Source organism: Gossypium raimondii, chromosome 4, assembly GCF_025698545.1.
Source record: "Gossypium raimondii isolate GPD5lz chromosome 4, ASM2569854v1, whole genome shotgun sequence".
Classification (NCBI taxonomy): domain Eukaryota; kingdom Viridiplantae; phylum Streptophyta; class Magnoliopsida; order Malvales; family Malvaceae; genus Gossypium; species Gossypium raimondii.
In genome coordinates this window covers 47,790,684-47,814,093 of record NC_068568.1, presented here as the reverse complement: position 1 = coordinate 47,814,093, position 23,410 = coordinate 47,790,684, and the positions used below count along the sequence as shown (strand labels likewise).

General features: G+C 31.3%; 2 protein-coding genes across 3 annotated transcripts; both read right to left on the bottom strand.

Annotated features, from left to right (window-relative positions):
* Positions 1–3,886: 3,886 nt before the first annotated feature.
* LOC105779646 (glutamate--tRNA ligase, cytoplasmic) lies at positions 3,887–7,981 on the bottom strand. 2 transcript variants are annotated; one of them, XM_012603493.2, is made up of 7 exons: positions 7,675–7,981; positions 7,258–7,426; positions 7,062–7,158; positions 6,783–6,936; positions 5,270–6,372; positions 4,565–5,032; positions 3,887–4,346 (listed from the first exon to the last, which is right to left on the bottom strand). In XM_012603493.2, the coding sequence occupies exons 2-7, from the start codon at positions 7,398–7,400 to the stop codon at positions 4,128–4,130; spliced, it is 2,184 nt and encodes a 727-aa protein (XP_012458947.1). In that variant the 5' UTR covers positions 7,401–7,426; positions 7,675–7,981; the 3' UTR covers positions 3,887–4,127. The 2 variants fall into 2 exon arrangements, with proteins under 2 accessions (XP_012458947.1, XP_012458946.1); XM_012603492.2 differs by having other exon boundaries at positions 7,258–7,420.
* Positions 7,982–11,195: 3,214 nt separating this feature from the next.
* On the bottom strand, positions 11,196–23,112 carry LOC105779647 (serine/threonine-protein kinase D6PKL2). Its single transcript, XM_012603494.2, is given in 3 exon segments — positions 11,196–12,137; positions 14,841–15,465; positions 23,097–23,112. Coding segments are annotated over 3 exon segments (1,428 nt in total). The 3' UTR covers positions 11,196–11,350.
* Between the last annotated feature and the right edge of the window lie 298 nt (positions 23,113–23,410).

Here is a 23,410-nt window from a genome sequence, read left to right as displayed (position 1 = left end):
ATTGTTCAAAATTTAGTTGAACATGCTTCTATTCAACAAAAAGCATTATGACCATTCGGGTGAGCCTTCCCAAATCGAAAAGTTGCGTCACTAGGTCCAACGAATACTTGTAAAAGGTTGAATGAATGGTTTCTTGAAATCAAAAAGTGAAACTTAAAAAGTGATCTTTTTTAAAGAGTCACTGAGGTACCTATTAATGTTTTATAAATAAAAAAAAAAGTTTGAAGAATTGAAATTTAATTCATTCCATCCAATTTGTGAGTGAAACTCTTTGGTAAAAAAAAAATCTTTCCTTTTCATGATATATATTTAACTTGAGATATTGAATTATTTGTTTATTCAAATCATGATATTAGTAACTAGTATTTGGATGATATCGATGAGACATTATTTTCATTGCTAAAATGAAAGTTTGTACATGATCATATAATATAAATAATTATGGTGGCTGTTTTTGTTAAATGACCTTAAACTAAATGAGTTTTAAAAATGATTGCACATTTTTTCTATGCTATAAAGTTTGGATTAAAAGTGATTTTGACTAGAAATGAAATAAGTCATATGCATGGTTAATTTTTCTAGCCAATGTAGAATAGGGAAAGCATTGGTTTGTATAATAAGATCACTATTCGGTATGAAATCTTCTAGTGAGTATATATAACGTGATAATCATATATTTAAAATCGAGGTCATAATGTGTATATTTATGACGGTGCATGTTAAATTTATATGACTTAAATATGATCTATAAACTCATGATTTTATAAAGTTTTGAGATGTAAAATTTGAAATTTATTTTCGAAGCCATAAATCAAAGATCTTGTGAGTAAGAAATAGCAATATAAATGCTATTTGGCGATGGGATTGGATTAGTCTTTTGCAAATATAGGCGGGTTTGGACAAAATTTAAGCTCATATTTCGGTCCGGGTCAGACTTGGACAAATATAAAATATATTAATATTATGCTTAGGTTTAGTCCGACCTTAACCCAACCTAACTCATGAACACCTCTAGCTATATTGGACATATGGAATGTGTTTGGACCATTGGACTATGATAGGGAAAAATTGAGCTCCAATTAGTGAACTTGGGCTTGAAATTTTGTATGTGGGCTTGGGGGCCATTTGCATGATTTTTAAAGGAAACAAAAGAAAGAAAAAGAAACCCCCATCAACCTACCTTTGCTGCTGCCCACTAGCATTCTTCTCCATGGAGTTCTCTTCTTTTTTGTTCATTTTTCATGCTTTTCCATTGAAATTTCTTGGAGAATCTCATCACCCACATTAATTTCTCGTCATAGGCCATCAAAAAAATCTTTCATGAGCTACAGTTCATCTTCAATCTTCAAATTTCAGCTAGGGTTTATGGTATTTCTAGTGTGAAAAAGTGAGCTAAAAAGAGAAAGCTTCAACAAGAAAAGTGATGATGTATTCTACTTCATTAAGCTTAATATTTGAGAAACCTTTGGAAGCACATATATATATGTATATATATTAACTTTTTGTTGTTTTCATGAATATGGGATTATGTGATAATGGTGAGAAATGGGGTTTTCAAGCTAAATAAGGATGAAAATAAGTGTTGGAAAGCTCATGGATACTCATACCTTACCATAATGTATATTTGATGTAATGTCTTGAAAGTTGTTAAAATAAATAATAAGATGGGATAATGGCCTTAGTTATGGAATGTTATATTAAGTAAGAATGGGTTATGGTAAAATTTAGTTGACATGAACTCATTAATTAAATGATTGGATATAAGTAAATGTGTACAAATTATGATTTTAATAAGAATAATTATGTTATGTTAATATACCATCTTGTTAAATGAAGGAAATTTGTATGTGATAATATGTGCATGTTTTATAAATGAAAGTCTTAATTAAAAATTGAATATAAAAGGGTTAAAAATAAAATTAGTATTTAAATTTGTTCACTTCTCCCAAATTGGTATCTATAATTTTTTTTGTCCTAGATTGGTACCCGAACTTTTTTTCGTCTACTAGTTTGATACGTGAGCCCAACATTGTTAAGATTTTGCTAACGTAGCAGCACTGGCCACTCGTGCGCCGCCACATGTTGCACTCATAATACTCCTTTGACTCGTGTTGACCTGGCTCCTTGGAAAATATAATTAAAAATATCATTTATTAAAATAACAAAAAATAAATAAATATTTTCCACCATCTACCGAATCGATTGGAAAAGAAATATTTTCAAATGCTTAAAAACCTCTTGGATTATTCTTGAAGAACAAAAGTCATATTTGATTTTATTTTATTGACATTGAATCCTTTCAGCAGTCTCATTTCCATCGTTCAACATTTGTTCGAATAAGGCTTTCGATTCCACCCTTCAGCCAAACCCTTTTGATTGCCCAATTATCTGAGAAATTATTCACCATCTCACTGAAAGAAACCTTGTTTCATCATCGATTAGTTAGGCCTTTCGATTACCCAACCATTTGTTGTATTTGAATCAAGGTTGTCATATTTTCATCATTGATTGCAGGTATTTGACTAAACCTTTCTGGGTTTTTTTTTTCACCATCAATTACTCAACATAACTTTTTATTGATTGGATAATTTTTTTTACCCATATAGAAAGCATTTTTCATCTTTGATTTGTTTTTTTAAAATAGAAATCTTTTGTTTTTTACTCATCTTCAGAAAATGACAAATTTTTTTAGGAACATTCGGTTTTTGGTTTAAAGAAAGTTTAACAATTTTTTATTATAATTTATTTAGATATTTTATTGACAACATTTTGTTTTTAGATATGTTATTCAGATTATAACTGATTTCTAATTTTTGTTTCTATTAGCATTCGTGTGTATGCAAAGAAGTCCATACTAAAGGGAATTTTTTGAGGGTTAAACAGATTGAGGCTAAAAGGCCAGTTTGTTATGTATGTTTGTTATGTATATTATTATTTTTGTATGTATGTATTAAATAAAATTAAACATGAAATAATATTTTCATATAAAATGCACTTAAAAATACATACATACATACTATGCAAATGCACTTAAAAATATAAAAAAATCAACTTAATATTTAAAGAAAATTAAAATAAACATGAAATAATATTTTCATATAAAAAAGATGTGTGAAACTTTATTTTATTTTCTTTAAATATTAATTATATAATGTTAACTTTTATTTTTAATTAATTATAGAAAATAATTATGTTTTGTTTTTAATTAATATTAAAATTGTCCCCACATTTTTATTATTGATTATTTTAATTTTCTTTAAGTAATTTTTTTTACTATCATTAAATTGTATTTTTTTATTTTCCACTTTTGAGAGGACGACACCCTTTTAAAATATATTTTTTAATTTTAATTTTATTATATTTTTAACAATTATGTAATTATTGAGGTAAAAGCTTTTTGGACACTACAATACACAGCAAAAACCATATCGTTTTGATAATTAATTTGTAACTAGGTTCCTTTTTTCGTAATATAGAAGGATAGAAAAATTAAATAAAATTATATAGAATGAATATCTTTCTTATTAGTAATTGTATTACCGAAATACCAACATGTTACCAGTCTCTTCTGGTTAACCACCATATTTGGGTGAGTGAGTAAAGAGAAAAAATTGTGTTATTTTTTGACATACATTTGAATGAGTATAGAAATAATGCTTCATATTTAATGTCAAGCCTATATACCCATATCCAATCTAAAGAACATAAAACAATAAAGACTCGTCTGGATATGTGTAACATAAAACAGGAACAAGATTTACAGGACGATGAGAGAAAGAGAACGTGCAAGTATCTGCATGTAATACACCATCTGTATTAACCTATCCAAGCCATATCTCTTAAAAACTAAGACCCTAGTTCAAATGTTTTTATCGCCTGTGTGTAATTGTGATCAATATAAGCTTTAATAAATACCATGTTGAACTGCAACGGAAAGTGGCACATTGCATATTTCTCTAACAGGTGAGAGACCCCCACACATTTGTTCATAATGATCATAAAACAAACAGGAACCACAATGTTACACCAAAAATTGTCATAGATACGCATGTCCAAGTATTAGCCAGAAAAGAGTTGGAGGAACTTCCCCGCACTCTACAGATCAGAATAAAGATAGGGTAAAAGACCTACTTCAACATGCTTTGTTGCCGCCCATCTGGAATTGCGATCAACACCACTGGTTTTGAAGGTCTAACAAAGGGAACATCACATCTGAAGTAGCCTTTCCTCTCCAGCTGCAATATCTCTCCTTGTTTCAAATTGCGGATGTTGGAATCTCCAATTGCTGCTGTCTCCTTTTTCGTACATGGGTTTAGTGCATCTAGGAAATCCTCCCCTTCTTCCAGCTGCATCCACCCCAAAAATAAAGTGGAAGAGAAAACATCCATGAGAGGATAATATAGTGAACAAATAATACAAGCCCGCAGTCGGTACTAATTTTCAATATGAAGGAGTACATGGGAACTATATACTAGTATTTAGCTTGTGCCAGAATTTACTAATAAAAAAAAAGGACAAAATTGCACAAACAGTCGTAGATGTATGTTAATAATTAGGAGCATACCTTCTTCTTTGTTATTAGATAATCAAACTCCACCAAGGAAAGGTTTACAAGTTCACTAGTTTCTGCAAGCCACGTGAGCTTCAATTTTGTTGTCTTGACAGATCCTTGAAGATGCAAAACACCTACCAACTGAGTTATGTTTCCATCCTGATCCTTGATTATTTCTTTCACGATGGCATTTCCCCAATCCATTAATGTTACCTCCTCATTCACTGAGATGTACTCTGCATCAGCATAGTCTATCCATATCCTCTTAGTAAAAGTGGTTGCTTTCTCTCCAGCACCATCATATTTCTTATGCCTTGGGATAATACGAACAAATGGCTCATCAGGACCATCAGTTAAGGTCAATAGTACCTTTCGTTCTTCAATTACTGCTGTATGCCTAGGACAAACAGGATCGATGATCTTCTTATTAATTGTCCAGAGTTTGTCCCATTCCATCAGGTTGAGATTTTTTGATGCCCCCTGGAACAAAAGGATGGAAAATATTAATCATTGAAGTCAAAGCCTATGTTTAAGCAAACTATGACACTTTAATGAACATTCAGTCAAAATATGAATGATGCTATTAGAGTTAGAATGCTGATGCAAAATAGTATGAGAAGATGAGGCAGGTGCATTAGAGGCAGTATAAAATAGACTATTTCAAGAAAATAATCAGTCACAGGCTTTGAATTGTGTTCAAGTTAAATGCGAGCTTACCTGTTCCAAAATAAATTGTATCAAGGCTTCTATTTTCAGACCTCGACGAACAATTCCTTGGACAGTTGGGAAACGGGGATCATCCCATCCATCTACTTTACCGTTTTGCACAAACCAGAGAAGCTTACGCTTACTGAGAAGTGTATAGACCATATTCAATCGACTAAACTCGTATATGTGTACCTTCCGCATTCCCATATCCTCTTGAATCCTATAGTACTGAGCATTGCGATCATGATACTCACTAGATCGTAGTGCATGTGTTATACCTTCTTCAGCATCAACAAATGGACAAGCAAAATCATATGTTGGATACAACTTGTACTTGGCTCCAATTCGATGGTGGGGAACAGGATTGCAGCGGTAGTAAACTGGATCCCTGAGAGATTTGTTTGGGTCTTGCATGTCCAGCTTCCCACGAAGACAGCACTGCAAACCTCTTTCAGAGCCAGCAATCATTTCCTTCCATAACTTTAAATTCTCCTCAACACTGTTGCTCCTACATTTTGATTCAATGCCATCCATCCTTTCTTTCTGCATTTGCTCACGTGGCGTATCATCCACATAGGCTTTCCCCTCCTTTATCAACTTTTCAGCCATATCCATTAACTTAGGGAAGTAATCGGAAGTATAGGTGATCTTTTGATACTTGATGCCCAATGTCTCAACATCTTTTATAAGATTTTCTACAAATTCATTGCTTTCTTTGGTGGGATTGGTATCATCAAAGCGCAAGATTACTTCACCTTGGTACCGTTGAGCAAAGTATTGATTTAATAAGGCTGCTTTAGAGTGCCCTATATGGAGATAACCACTAGGTTCAGGAGCAAATCTCAATCGCACCTTTCCCAATTCAGCATAAGGAAGATCTATTTCAGATGAGGGCCTGCTACCTAAGTTCACCTTATCAGAACTATTTCCATCAGCACTCTTTTGCTCTTTTGGTTTAGCTGCCACCTGCTTTCCCAATCCTTTTTTGCCAACATACAATGCAGTAACTTCATTCAAGGCATCGCTGTATTCTGCAGAAACAGAATTGTACCAGCGAACAAGGTTTCGGTACTTGCTTGACTTCCTCAAGCTTTCCCATCTTTGACCAGCTCCTACAAAGCATAGAACATTTGTTATATGCATACATGAGCAAAATGCACTTTTAGTCTATGGCAGCTAGACTCTTCATTTTCACATAGGAATCAATATATGATGCTCCAAATTTATGGAAAATAAAATTGATTATACCCGTGTTGGACACTTTTGTTTCCAATATTCACCCCCAAGTCCGGGTAACATAGGTTTTAGTATAATAGATAAAATCCTTTATGAGCTAGTCAGTTAAGCCTCCTTTTAAATGAAAAATGAGAAGAGTTAAGAGCAGCAAAACATTTGCAGTTGGTGACTTGGTTGTCAGGGAAATATAGAGAAATAAGCTATGAGGCACGCATGATAAGGGGAAAAAGGTTGGATGGCTAATGGCATTGAAATATAGCAAAAACGGATGAGTTTTGAAGTTTACCAGCAAGACCAGACCAGATAGCTATGTCAGCAATGGAGAAAGAATGAGAAACGAAAAATGTGCGTTTCTCCATATATATGTCCATGTAACTACAAGCATTCTCAAACTCAGAACCCAATAAAAGGGTAGGAGCATACTCCAGCCACTCATCAATCTGGGAAAGCAAAATACATATATTATTGTTAAGCACCACACACACAACTCAAAAGAACACTTGTTTCTTTTAAACTAAAAGGACAATGAGAAAGCCGAAAAGATTCAGTGAAATGAAAGACATACTTGGGCAGCATGGAAAGCATCATCACCATAGAAATTACGAATGGCAGCAACTCGACCAATGTAACGGAGAATTACGTAATTTCCATGCAATTCAAGCCTATTTATTGGACAGGCACACTGGATTGAATTTCATTTAAAAAAAATCCTAAACCCCAAAACTGAAATTAACACTAAGAAAAAAGCTAAAAAAAAGTACCCATTTGAGAAAGACAAAGTGAGAGATCCAGATGTTGAAGTCTGAGTCGGTAAAGCAATTCCCGCAATCTTAGCGGCGGCAATGATGGAGAGTGGAGGGCTATCCGATGGAAATGATAATACCTTTATCCTTTCTTCCTCCATAGTTAAGCAAAAGACAACACCTGCAACTAAGAACAGTGAAAGCCTTGTATTTCATATTTCTAATAATCATAATATAACATGATTCTATGGTGGACAAGAGATAAGCATCCAAGTTCATTCTTTTGATTTTCAAGATATCAAGCTAAACACGCAAATCAACCAAGTAGAACAAAACAATTTCATCACAAACTTCAGATTTTATTATCGAAACGTTAATATAAAAAATTACTAACTAAAATTCCACAACGAATCGAAAAGAGCATGAAGAAATTACCAGATCAGATTGGTAAATGAAATCTACCAAACCCCTTGATTTTGGGCTATTTAATGGAGAGAGAGGTGGAGAATGAAGGACGGAAAGGGGGAGGCAGGCGCCCACAGACTGTCTTGTCCAATGGCGGTTGCGGCGCCCAATGTCTATTGACGCTAAAAGAAGGGGAGAACGGAAGAAAGACGTGCAAACTCAGAAAATCGATCTAAGGAAAAACAAAATGGCGGTGATGGCGGCGGCGGCGACGAATTTGGGTCTTGACTGCAGAAAAGGCAGAACAAATGAAGAGCTTCTACGAAGCAATATTGCGCATTGCCTGGCTATCGTACTTTTGTTTTAGGATAAATAAACTTTTAGCCCTTCGACTTAGCACATTTTCTCAACTTAGTCTTTAAACTTTTTTTTAGTCAATTTAATTTTAGAATTTGATAGTTTTTTTTTTCAATTTTTGTTTATTGTCTGTAAAAGGGGCTTGATAAATAATTAACCATGGCCTTAAAAGGTAATTACACCAAGAGTTTAATGTCTTAGTGGATGGCCTTTGATTCCCACTAATTATCCTAAGATGAAATCTTAGCCGTTAGATGTTTTATAATTGTGCGTTTGGTCTGATGGTAGAGCATTTTGAACTTCTTTATTTTGGAGTTTTGAGACCCACATATAGTTAGTGTCTTCTTAAGTATTATCTTGGGCTTGAAATCCGTAAGTTAATTATAATTTGGCGCTTCTTAAGTACTATTTGAGGAGGAGAAAATCTCGTCGTAATGTTTGTTTTATATTGTTCAAACTTCATAATTTGGTCCTGATTTCATCTTGAGCCAATTTTAGAGCTCATGTAAGCTCGTACTAAGTTCGAGAAAAGTTTAAATTTGTTTTGAATGACTTATATTATGATTGATAACTTGAATTATCTGTTAAAGGTCTGTAATTGTTCCATTTTATACTGTAGTATTCTGTAGCTCAATCCTGGCGATTGGGACGGATTAGGGGTGTTACACGACTTGACCCAAAAAATGGACCTAAAATTTTGTCAAAGCTCGGCCCAGATAAAAAATGCTAAACTGAGTCTAATTCGGCCCACTCGTATTAATTTTTTTATAGTATTTTGTATATAAAAATAAATTTAAAAAAAAATATATAATACATCAAATACACTAAAAACATTAAAAAAATGTTTCCTAACAAATTGAAAATACTTTAAAAAAATTTTATACTTAAATAACACTAAGATAATTGCAACTTAATAAGCAAATGCCTCTAAAATAATAGCAAAGTTAACAATAAAACAAGATTTATACAATATCCAAACAATAACAACAAAATAGTAGAAAAACAACATGAAAAAATTTAGCCAGATTTGAGCTGAGCTTGAGCCAAAAATATCTTATCCGAGGCCCAGCTCATTTAGAAAACGGACCTTATTTTTTATTCAAATCCTCCCACTCTTCGAACGGACCTTTAAACCCAAACTACATAGGAGTGCCGAAGAAAGTAGGTTACATTCGTACGTACAGGGATCGTCTAACACTTGAATCAATTTGGCTGAAGGTGGTGTTATTGATACCATCAAATGCCAAACCAAGGTTTCTTTTGGTTGATTGAAAATTTGTTGAATGATCCCTGATATTTAAATAGATGGGAATCCAATGGGATATTTTCTTTGCTGGTCCTTAAGCTATGGAAGCAAACAAACTATTCTTTTAGGAGACATATCTTGAGAATTTCTTATGATAGCCAATGTGCTATGTCAAGATTGTATTTAGGCCTTCCTTTTATTATTTAAAATAATAATAAATAATAATTCTCAAATAGTAGCACTATTACTTTGTATCTGCTTTGTGAAAAATGGCATTCGTATTAATTGTTAGTAATTGAACAACCTTTCTACCTAACTTTTGTCTATGAAAGGGTGTAAAATTTCTTCCAATAAGGATGTTCTTCCCTACTTAGCCATAGCACTTTCTTGGTCAAGAGATATCTCCCTTTCAGTATAGCCAAGGTTTATTCTATGTCCATAAAGATAAATCTTTTTAAGGATTCATGGTTGTCATTTTTCTTGGAAGTGTAGTATCATTTGTTGGTATTATTACATTTATATACATCTTTCATTTATATTTTTATTATCTTTTACGCCTCATTTATTTCTTTAATAAAACCATACCATATTCTTTTTGTAAGTGATAAATATTTGTAGGAAGATATCTTGAGAAATCGAAGAATGCAACAGGAAATCAAACGAAGAAAGACAAAGAATTTATCTTTAAAAAGAGAGAAGAAAAAGAAAACTCTAGGTGTTACCATTATGTTTAGTTTTCAAATATAAGAAATATTACAAGAGGAGAGTAAAATCTTAAGAGCAACACAACTTGAACCTAAACTATACCTGAAGCAATGAACACCTTAACTATTAGACCAACACAAAGAGTTCAATTTTTCCCTCTATTTTAAACAACAATAAAACTAACGTTAAAATGAGATTATGAAGGAGACCAAACATTATGAACTTCGTGATGTTGTTAATTGCTTTAATTTTTCTTTTAACAATGACCACCAATGGAAGAGGATTATTCTTGCTCTCCTTAAGTTCTTTGGGTCTAAGAGTTTTGTTTCTATATTTTTACATTTATTTGGAATGCCCAATGCGTTGGTGGTGTAGTAATTTGCACTAAGCTTTAACAATGGCTACTCTATTTTCCAATTAATACCGATAGAAGAGGACTTGTCTTGTTCACATGAAGTTCTCCCAGTTTTTAATTTGGAATTTTTTTTACATGTTTGGGGCAATGTTACGGGGCTAGATTTTTAATCTCGCAATTCGTGCGATGTTAGACAATTTTTTTTGTTTCAAATTCGTCTAAATCAACCCAATGAAAGAATGTGAAAAACCACAAAGAAGCAATACTCGCAAAATGTTTGAATAAATGCTCTCAAATTATATTCACTAACTTTGAATGGAATATAATGGGAAAGCTCTATTTATAGTTAAGCTTCTCTAGATTCAACAGTACAGTTTACTTCACACCGACCGTCTAGATTAAAGCCTATCTACAATTGAGGTTTTTAAGGGATTTACACAATCCTATAATATTACAAAATCAAATCTTATAAGAATACATATCTTTTAAGATTACTTTCCATATTTACTATTGCAACCCTAATTTTTCTTAAGTACTTCAGTACTGGGTCACCAAGACTTCAAGTAGATGGACTTCTCCACATGTTCCACAAATTGAGCCAGTTCAAGCAGATTGAATGTTCCTCATTTAATCAATTGACCTCTATGAGTCGTTTTGTGCGCATTTGTCACGGATTTTAATCCGCGACCCGTGAGATGGGGATACCCAATGTGAACCATGGGCATATCTACCCTAGTATTATAATAAAATGGATACATCCGATAGGGAAAAATTAATTAACAAACAAATTTATATATAATTACAAATGTTTGAGCATAAAATAAACGAAACTTTTTGTTGAAAGAATAAAATAAACAGAAGTAGAGTGGTGTATTTGGGACTTCAACGTAATTGAAACAAATAGTATGATTGAATATTTCAGCAAATCCTTAATGGCCCAGACAAGGAAGCAAACAAGTGGAATCTTCTACATGCTTTGTTTCCCTATGAATAAAGTTTGCAATTTTGAATATTTAGAGTTTGAGAGGTTTGGGTCTTGGTCTCTAGTAATACTCAAATGAACTGTCTGTGCTATTATCCGTCGCCTCCGGTCGGGGAGTGTAAGGCGGTGGTGTACATCTCAATAGTGCCCAATTAACTCCATCAAAGAATTGGTGGTGCTTAATTGCCGTCGCACCCATGGCTGATCCCATTCGCCTACTCGGCTCCTTCATCAAGAGTTGTGTAATCAAGTCCTTAGCCGAGGCTGGAATCGATGGTTCCTTAGGGAACTCAAGTGCCCGAGCCAAAATATTAGCTAGCGTTAACTCATGGTCAATCCCTTTAAATGGTGTTACACCATAGAACATTTCGAATATGAATATCCCTAGCGTCCACCAATCCACCGCGTTGCCATGACCCTCGCCTGATACGATCTCTGGGGCCAAGTACTCGTGGGTTCCCACGAAGGACATTGATCGAACATCGACCGGCTCGGCTACGATCTCGAAGGCACCACGATGCATGGAGTTTTTCCTACGTTTGCGTTTATGTTTAGGTTGGAAACATGAGACGACGGGAACTATGCAGCTTGGTAAAATGCATGAGGATTTGTCAAAAGGAGTCGCAGTTGATAAATTTGTTGACGATGAATATGATGTGTTTTGATCAGAGACAAGGTGAGCCGCCGATGCGGCTGATGTATTATCACTCCTTAAGGAAAGGTCAAAATCGGTCAACATGATGTGACCGTCTGATCTTACTAGCACGTTCTCAGGCTTGAGATCACGGTAGATAATTCCCATCATATGTAGGTATTCTAGAGCAACCACAACTTCGGATGCATAAAACCTGCTTAACATTGATAAAGGGTTGGTAAAAAAATGGAATGCCATGCGCAATAATAATGGTGCGTCAACAACACACTCAATGCTCAACCATGATTTAGGGACGGAAATATAAATAAAAATATATAAAATTATTAATTTTAAAATATAATTTGGGCAGATTTAAAATGAGTTTGGGTTAACCATTATAAATATGAACGAGTTTGGGCAATATTTTAGGCCCATATTTTGCACGGGGCCAAACTTGGGCGAGCATATAGTGTGCCAATATCATGCATAAGCCCGGCTCAAACCCAACCCGAGCTGACCCATGAACACCTCTAATTATATTCATGCATCTTTACCACGCTCCATAACCAAATCAAGCATATATTGTTCAAGTTATATGATATGAATTTGGCAGGCTAACTGTTAATACTGATAAAATTATTTTGTTAAATTTAGGTTTATTACAATGTCAATTTTTTAGTTACATGATTACCAAGTGAGTATTTTCTTATTTCAACATGTCAAACTGACAAATGTAACAATATTAATAATTGGACTTGAATTTTGAATACTGAAAAGTAAAAGAACTACATTCCTAAAAATAAAAGTACCAAGACTAAATTCCAAATTTATAAAAAGTAAAAGGGCCTATGACATATTTTAACCCAATAATAACATATATTCTAAAGCTTTGGTCAATGTTCAAAACTAATGAGCCAATTGTGATTAAACAAAATAATCTAACAAAAAAATAATTATATATGGGTTAGTATTTGGTATATTGGCGTGTATTTTTATTACACAATATTTTTTAATATTTTACTATATTCCTACGAAAAACTTATCAACCCCATGACTCGCTTTCGTGAAGTCTAATCATTTTATCATACTTTGAATGATATTGATTCTAATTCTAATTATATTGTCTATAATTGCAATTTGTATTTATAATTTATTAAAAAATTAACCTAACCTCACCAACTAACTCTCTCAATTCACCCCTATCTTTTTACAAGATCTGAAAAGGAGATATTTTGTTATCACTTAATATATAATTTGGTATTTGAGTTTGACACTTTTTAAATGTGGTACTTGTGTTATTTTTGGTCCAATATGGTACTTGTATTTGATAAAAGTTATACATTTTTGTACTTGAAGGTAACAAGGTTAACTTTTAATATTTAATCTGAGATTTTGAGTTGATTTGATTAAAATTCATAATTAGTTAATAATATTAGTAATTAATTTTCGTCAAAGCTCCTGTAAAGCGAATTAAATCACATATATCGACTATACACACAAAATTAAACAAATTCACAATTAACACTAAATTTATTCTATTAACAAAATCATGAAAAATTCAAACCTAATAATATTAATAAACAACTTCAATCAAATCAATTTTAAAACCCAATTAAATACTTAAATGTTAATATTATTACCTTTGCACACTAAAATATGTATTTTTGTCAAATATAAATAACAAATTAAATTAAAAATAATATAAGTATTATATTAAAAAATATCAAACTCGAATTTCAAATGATTTTCGCAATATAACAAAAGAATTAATATATAATCACTAAAATGCATTCTGAGTACCTTTATAAAATCTTCTCTTTCCTTTTTGACAAAATAATTAGAAAAATAATATAATTGAAAAAGAAAACATGAAATGCGATTCTATAAAGGTAATTAGAATAACATAAGGACAAAATATAAAATTTCATAAAACCCCAACACTTTACCATGAAAAAGTTATCATTTAAATTAAGATAAGTAAAACTCGATTCGATTCAAAAAATTGAAAAAAATTTGGATTTCGAGTTATTTGAGTAAACTTGAATAAGTATTTTGAGTTTCAAGTTCGAGTCTAAGTTGAATTTTACAATTTGAATAATAGATCGGTGTAGACACCCTTTTGGTCTCTGTCAATTTTGAAAATGAACAAATTGGTCTCTCTCAACAAAAATTACAAAAAAAATTCAAAATATTTATAAAAATTCTAAAATCTATATTTCTAAAATATTATAAAAATTCTAAAAAATATATAAATAAAGTTAAAATTTTAATTTTTTTCTAAAATAATAATTTTGGGAGCTAAATAAGTTAATTAATGATTCAAGTTTATCATACTAAATTCTTTTTTTATTTTGCTTTGAAACTTTTTCAAATATATATGGTTTTAAATTTATGTGCTCTAACTTGAAATTAGTTATACTGTAACAAGATTTTAATTTGACAAGTTTAATTTTTAGTTTAATTGAACAATTTCACTCTATTTAACTCGACTCGAATTTCATTTCACTCGATTTGATTAAAAAATTCAAATAGAGTTAAGATAATAAAATAGGACTCGTTAACTCAAAATTTATTCATTTGATTCGATCGAACACTCACCCTTAATTTTAACTAATTATATTTTATGCAATCATGCATCTACCATAATTCAAGTGAAGTATTTTAAAATCATTTATATTTAGCCATGAATTTAAACGAGAAATTACTATTTAATAGTATAATTTTATGTATTATAAATGAATCAAATTTGAAAATTTTTATCTTTGTTTTAAATATAATTTAAATGCATAATTTTATGTATCATTTTTTAAATATAATTTAAGAAGAAATCACAATATCTTAACGATGGAGCCCACATGCAATGCACAGTGTGTAACAAATGGTTAACCTCTAGACATAAATATAAATAAATGCGTACCGGACTGCAGCCTCATGAAATCGTCTGTCGGGTTGTCGTTGACGGAGAACATGAAGGTCGCCGCCGGGGCAAAATTCGGTCAGCAGACAAGACCACCTGGGACAGTCTAAAGTGGCATATAAGGTTGGCAGAAAAGGATGGTCCAATGATTCCAATATTTCCCTCTCAATCCTTGCCCTACTTTCTTTCTTCCTGCTCATCAGCTCCTTCTTATCCATCACCTTGGCAGCCAAAACGCAACCACTGCTACCCCCCTTCACTTCCACAAGGTAAACGCTCCCTATGTCACCGCTGCCTAGGCGGTGAATGAACCGTAGGTCCTCTAAGGTCAGCGCGGTGGCACGTCGGATGGCATGCCAACAAGGGTCGCGTGGCACTAGGTTGGAGGCTTCGGAACCCGAACTGGTGCTACGCTTGGTTTCGGGAACGGTGGTGGAAGTGGTGGTGAAGCTAAGGTTGTCAAGGTCATCGATGCATTGTTGCATGGTGGCAGAGAGACGCTTTTTCGGCCTCGGATGTGTGGGAAAAAGAGGGAGAGAGGGAGAGGATTTTTAAAAGGGAGGCATGGGCCGGCAACATCAGGATGAGCCACGTGGTAGAGTTTCTTATTGTATGCAGGGGCCCACTCAATCCATCTTCCCTTTATTTACTTCCATTATTGGATTATTTTTCTTTCCTTTTATAAATCCTTGAATTGAATGAATTATTATTATTGTACCTAAAAGTAAATATGGCTAATTTAGAAAAATAAATTGCATTCATCACTAGCTGCCCTTTAAAAAAAAAATCATAATCTAAATCTTAAACGTTTTGTGTTATTTAAGGTTGGATTTTATCATTGGAGAAGTCGAAAATTTTTTGGGATCGAATTAAATTATATATTTTACAATAATAAAAATGTTATTTAATCATTTCAATAGTCTATATCTTTATTGTTTTTAAAGGAGTAGATCAAATTTTATCATTTTGGTAAGCCAAAGTATAAATTTACCATTACTATTTAAAATTTATAAATTATAAAAGGGCTTAAATGAAAATTTTCCATTTTAAAGGGATCGAGACCCTACTAGTCCACTGGCTTTACTACTGATTTTATCTTATTTATAGGAATTATTAAATGTAATAATGGTTGATTTTTTTTAGCAATGTAATTAAAAAATATGAAATAAATGATTAAAGTTTAAAATAGAGATAACATAAATTTTTTATTTTAAATTTCGCAGTACCATAACTCATCTCAACCCTTAAATAGAAGTATAAATGCACCTCAACACCCTCGAACACATATCCTCCTGCATTGGCAAAAATGCAAATGCCAATCGAGCTAAGACTTTGGAACAGTGCCCCCTAACCCTTATCCGTCGTCGGAATAGGGTTAGGGAGCATTACCAGACTTTTCAGATCAAATATGAACATTATATAATCATCTAGCATACACACCATAATTTAATCATATTGTCCCCTTTATGAGCCCTCGAGGCTCAAAATATGTGTTAGAAACAAATCGGGACTAAATCGGGTACTCCAGGAATTTTTCGCAAAATTTCAAAAATTTTCCTAGGTGCAGGGGACACACGCCCATGTGTTAACCGTGTGTCTCACACAGTCCAGTCACACGCCCGTCTGTCTGGACGTGTGGACTCAAAATGAACCTTAAACATCAAGTTTACCCTTCCCTGCAACCTTGAACACCAAACAACTCAAAAATTAATCGTTCAATCACTTTAAAACACGATTTAATACCTTTAAAACATGTCAAAACAATCATCCTAGTTTCCTAACCAATGTACCCTCATAGGTACCACAATTATATCAATAAAACATATCAATAGAACATCATTCAAATCCAACTTGTAAACATGCCAAATTTAATCTATTTTACCTATTTCATGTTCATTTAAACATTAACTTAAACATGCCATATTAAACCTCAACTTAACACGTATATTCATGTATATAAGTAACCAATATCATCTTATAACATCATTTACATTCACTTCCCAAAATGACAAGTATAAGACATCCTAAGTACGTGCCGACACAAAAAGAAATATACATCATCACGTTTTGAGTTTGGTATCGTTGATGGATGTTGAATCGGCAATCTGACTTTAACCTAACCTGTGCACGGAAAACAATCCGTACGCTGAGTATAAACTCAGTGGTGTTTCTATAATCCGAATGCTTAAAAGTAAAATAATATAACATACAATAACTATAGTCATACAATTATTCAATTCATAAATAAGGTATTTATAATACATTCAATTTTTATCATTTGCTATCCCAGATAGCTTTTCACAATATGAACACAAATCATTTGAACAACAATATTGTTCATCCATATTCAATTCATAAATACACAAATCATATGTCTCTAACCATATTTCAAATCACCACTCAATATCAATCATAACATTATTTTATTCAATAACCCCTATTAACATGACATGGATTCGGACGGATACACGGATCCAAAAAAAACACACCAGTTTAGCACCCAGTGCCTCATCGGATAATTCGAAGTAATAAGTTGATACCCAATGTCTCATCGGCCATGCCGAAGTAAATTGGTACCCAATACCTCATCGAATTTATCCGAAGTAATAATTTAACACCCAGTGTATCATCGACTCGAAGTCAAAGAAATCCCTGAACTCTTCCAATCCTATGGCATGCCATCTATATCTGACTCAGCCCGATACAATTAATAGGGTTTAATTTCACTTTTCAAATACAACCAATATTCAATTCAATTCAAATAATCAATATATAATCAATATATATACAAATTCAATCAATATAAATTTAATAAATTCATCACATACTAAATCAATCCATTTCAATTGCAAAACACAATAATTCTCACCTCAACACTTACCATATACATTAAATTGAATTATAACAATTAACAACTAAATTCGGATTATAGAAATACAAACCGAAAATTCTGAGCTATTCCTCGTCGACTTTACCTTTTCCCTTTTTAGTCAAGGGTTCCGGTACGACGTTAGCTACGGAATTAAAGCAATTAAAATTCATCAATACAATACAATTTCACATTGAATATTTCAATTTTTATTCAACTTTTTGTCTAAATTCTAATTTAGTCCCTAAACCGAGGCTAACTTTATTTCTTCAAAACTAATTCCATATTTTCATTCAATTTCCACTTTAGACTAAATTCAACTCTCTAATTTAATTCAAATCCCTAAATTTTAATTTTTTTATAATTTAGTCCCTATTACTCAAAACTTATAATTTATTTTACAATTCAATCCCTTTTTCATTTCTAACTTAAAATTCTATCAATTTAATCCAAATACTTAAATTATTCAACATGAACAACATCTAAAATTTGATATTTTCTAAAATTTCAACATAGGTTAAGTAGTATTTAATATTAAGATTCTAAAAACATAAAAATTACAAGAAAAAAAAGACTAAATTAACTTACCAATTAAGCTTTGAACTTTGAAACCCTAATTTCTCCTTTCTTTCTTTCCCTTTTCTTTCTTTTTCTCCCTGTTTCATTTCTATTCTGTTTCGTTTCTATTTCTTTTCGTTTCTTTTATTTATTATATTTACTTATTATAATATATAATATAATATATACTTAATAATTAAGATATAATATTATAGTATTATAATATATATTTTTAACTTTAAGTTTTATAAATATCTATCTTATGCCGCCTCCTTTATAAGTAATGGAATAATTATCTATTTAGTCCCTTTAGTTTTTCTTTAATCTGTAATTCAACTTTCACTCTTTATGCAATTTAGTTCTTATACCTAATTTCTCTTAATTCATGCAAATTCACCTACAAAAACCTAATTAACCAACGGAGTCTCGAAAATACACTTTTCGACACCCGTGACTATCCGGTCGTTACAATTAATCGACTATTACTTTTTTTTTGTCCACTTTGACATTTGAATTCAACTAAACCTATTTTGATTCCTTAACTTAAAAAATAAAAAAAAATTAATAATGTGACACTCTAAAATTATACTACATTATCATTTAATATTTAAAAAATTTTCATGTAGTATAATATTAAAATATTATATTAAGTGTTCTAATAACTTAATTGATAATTAAAGGGTAAACTACCAAAATATTCATTTTTTTCCTCAGGTTACATTTTAGCCACTTACGTTATCATATTGTAACATTTTAGTCACTGAGCGTTAATTGCTGTTAACGGTGGTAAACTGACGTGGCACGTTAAATCATCATTTCAAATGAAAATTTTAGGTTAAATTATACAATCGATCATTATATTTTTTTCGTTTTGAGCAAATTAAATTTTTTTCTTTCATTGACCCGACCCTAAACCCAGTGGCGAATTTAGGGGGGCTGGCAGTGGCCGTAGCCCCCTTGAAATGTAAAATTTCTATTTAAGTCCTTAATTTTTTAAAAAAAATTTAAATTAGTAAAGGTAAAATTTTACTTTGGCCCCCCTAAAATTATAAAAATTTGATTTAATCCCTTAAAAATTATAAAGATATAGACTATAAAAAAAATTAAAATTTCATTCAGCCCCCTAAAAAATTATTCTGGCTTCACCCCTGCCTAAACTCTAAACTCTAAAAGATAAATCTAAAATTTGTATTGACTCGACCCGACCAATGATCAGGCCTAATTATAAGAGACTGAAATGTATAAAATTAGTTATAAATGTATTAAAAAAACAAGGAAACATTTTTAATTATCCAACCTTGAATAATAAGTTAAAAGAGGCATTTAGTCAAAGTTTTCCAAATCCCCATATCATGTGTAGCTTTCAAATATGGGTGTATACATGAGAATGCCAAAAATAAATGACAGATTTAAGTTTAAATTTAGTAAATAATAAAGAAAAAAGGCAGTTTGAAAGTGGCATATAATTACTGAATAAATTTTAAAACCAATATATGACTAAATCAATTTAATTATAAATAAGATATTTCAATCTCATTATATCCCAGACAAAAGTAATAAGACAAAATGGCAGGATAATTACAAGTATATATCTACTCCACCTTCAATTTCTTTTAATAATGACCTTTGTTATTGTATTCGAGAAATATCAAAATCCATTTTTTTCTCTTTTTTTAAATCTAAAATTTAATTTTCAAAAGCTGTTATTAGGAGAAATTATTTTGGTTTTTTTTAATTATTTAATGACATTTCAAGAATTTTTTCTATGTCATTGACATATAATTTTGGTAAAATTTTTTACCTTGAACTCAAAAACCCAAACTTGAACAATGAACATTGAACTTGAATCTCGAACCCTAAACTCTAAACCCTAAATCTAAACTCTAAACCTCGAACTCAGACCTTGAAACCCAAGTTAAAGATTCAGGATTCGAATTCGAGGTTCAGAGTTTAAGGTTCATGGTTTTGGGTTTGGAGTTCAAAATAAAAAAAAAATTACCAAAATTATGTGTTAATGACATGGAAAAAATTACTGAAATGTCATTAAATAATTGGAAAGGGACCATTGGTGATGTGGTGGGAAGGGTCCATAACATAATTTCTCGCATTATTAGAGGTGCTCATGGAAGTGGTCAGGTCAGACTCATACAAGGTATCTATATCAATTTTTCAAGCCTGAGCTCGGTTCAGCCTGAAAAATGGGCTTATTTTTTTCTAAGCTCGAACCAATTTAAGAAAGGTAAACTCGGGCGTGGCCAGCCTATATTTGATTTTTTAGATTAATTTTTATTTAACAATAAAATTTTTAAAAATATAATACACTGAATGCACTAAAAGAACGCTAAAATAAAAGTTTTCTAACACATTAAAAATATATTAAAAGTATTTATATTAAAAACACGAATAAATATAATAAACGTTTGGTTGTATTGAATATAAATTTTAAAATTTTATATGGAAATGTTTTCTTTTTTAAGGTTTTGTGGGTAATGAGTTTAATTATTATTGGGTTAGTGATTTAATATAAATATATATAATTATTATTTAACATATATAATTAATATAATTATTTTGCCCAAGGCCTAATCCATATAGAAAACATGTTTAAATTTTACCCGAGCCCATTTTTCGTGTCTCATATTTTTGTCCAAACCCTCTCATTTTTTTGGTGGGGCATCAGGTCTAGACGGGTGGCATAGCCCATGAGCAGGACTAACCATTATTGGCCTTTTAGACTAGTATAGGTTAGGAAATTGTCAATTTATTTAACCGTATTGTACGTATAAAGTTAACATTTTTTAAAGAATACTATTGCATATATTATCATCGAAGTATTTTTACAAACAAATTAATTAATTATGGTTGATTGGGTTGATGTCATCGATCAATAAATTTACAATTCAATTAAGAAATTGTCAAATATTTCAATCGTTTTCAAAATAACAAATATATAATAAAGGTTATTATTATTATTTTTATCCTTTTATATGAAATATAGAAAATGTAAACATGACGAGATTTGAATCTAAAAGTCATAAATTTTTTCTAAACCAAAACAATTTTATTAATAATATCCAACGGCCATAATTTTAGTATTTTAATTTTAATATTTCAATCAAAGCTTTATTTATTTTTATACAATTTTTTACCCAAAGTCTCAATTTTAATTTTATAAATAGAAAAAATAAGCACTAAAAGTTACCAAATATTTAAGATTAAAATAAATACCAAATATTGAAAATACGTAATAATAATATTTCTATTACTTATAAATTTATATACGTTGCAATTTTTCGATCCATAAATGAGGTTTTATGTAGAAAATCATAAAATATTAGAAGCACCAAGACAACTATGTTTCATTACATGACAACAATTGCCAAAATGTTTTGATGCTTCTAATATTTTATGATTTTGGCAATTGTTGTCCTGTAATGAAACGTAGTTATCTACTTCTTGGCTTTCCTTCTATTTAATTTTCTCCATTTGTTATTTCTCAATCATCTATTTGAGATTAAATATTCTTCAAATGATTGTGTTTTAATTCAATTAACATAATTATTATAATAATTTTAAAAATTAAATAGAGGTTATAAATAAAAATAAATATTATATATAAAAAACACGAATTTAATCATCAATTATTATACAAAATCGGTTGTTTTTATTGACCAAGTCTTCAATGCAGACAAAAGCAAAATTTACACTTTTCAATCATACCCCAAACAGATTTGAATGTTCCAACATACCTTGAATGTTCCAGGCATGCCTCATTTGAAGAACGTGTTGCTTGCAGATGATCTCAAGACTAATCTAGCAAGTATTAGTCAACTTTGTGATCAAGGTATGTTGGTTAATTTTACTAACAACAAGTGCATTGTCACTAAAAAAATTGATGAAGTGATCATGGAAGGAGGTCGTACCTTTGATAATTGATACTATATAACATCCCCGACTCAGACTAGGCTAAGTCGAAGGCATTACATTGATCACCGAAGTGACCCAATAAAGCCATTCTTTTGCTTGAGCTGGTTTGTATGAAAACCACTCTTTTTTTTTAGAAAAATATTCATTATTTAAACCAACTTTACTTATTTAATCAATTACAAAATTATTAATGTGAAGTTTTCTTTTTGAGAAAAACGGTTAAAGTTTAAAAAGACTTTTCAAATCTTTACTTATTTTGCAAAGTAACGGAAAATAATAATAAGAATAATAGTTTTCTAAACTACATATATAGCATGCAATTATTAGAGTATTAACTAAGTATATCCCAAGCCTAAGATGAAGAAGCAAGAAATAGATAAAAATTACAACCCCAAAAACGATTAAGGAAAAATTTAATGGAAACTTTAAAACAATAATAAAAGAAAAACGAGCTGCTAGTCCGAGGTTCCTCTAATGTTATTCTGCGCCCTAGTTTTCTATGTTACCTGAGAGGTAAGAAAAGGGGGAGTGAGCTTATGACAACTCAGTGTGAGCCTAATTTTAAATCATTATAAATAATCATACAAACAATAAAGCATTCAATTTATAGCAACATAGCAATTAAGCATAATGTATGGAACATTCAGTAAATCAGTGCATGTACAAATTATGTTCATGATGCGATGCAATTATGAATTTTAAATTCCCACCCGTCCATCCTATCTGCCCTCAAGCATCGTTCGGCACTCTAAAACCCATATTAATAACTGACCATCCTGGATTTTTTTTTTCTGGTGACAATGGCTGTTCACTTATCATCCGTGACAATGGCTTTTACTACAATAACTTACCATCCTGGTTGCCCGGTTTTGATGACATTTTAAACTATCATCCTGATTTACCTGATTTCGATGACATTGCTGCCTACTTCGTGTAGTACTAACTTTCGGTGTGGACTTGATTTGCCATTTTCTCCTATAGAACTCCTCTGTCCTCTATTCCCAATTTCATGTAACCATGCACAAAGATTCAACATGTCATGCTATTTATCAATCAATAATTAATTACTATGCTTATCAAGCACATTTACCTTTCAATACGGTGTATGGATTTTCATACCAACAATAGTTGGCATGTATTTATGCAATTATTTCATATCAATTTCACATATGCAATTACTTTATGTGAACTAAAAACCATTTCACATATACAGTTT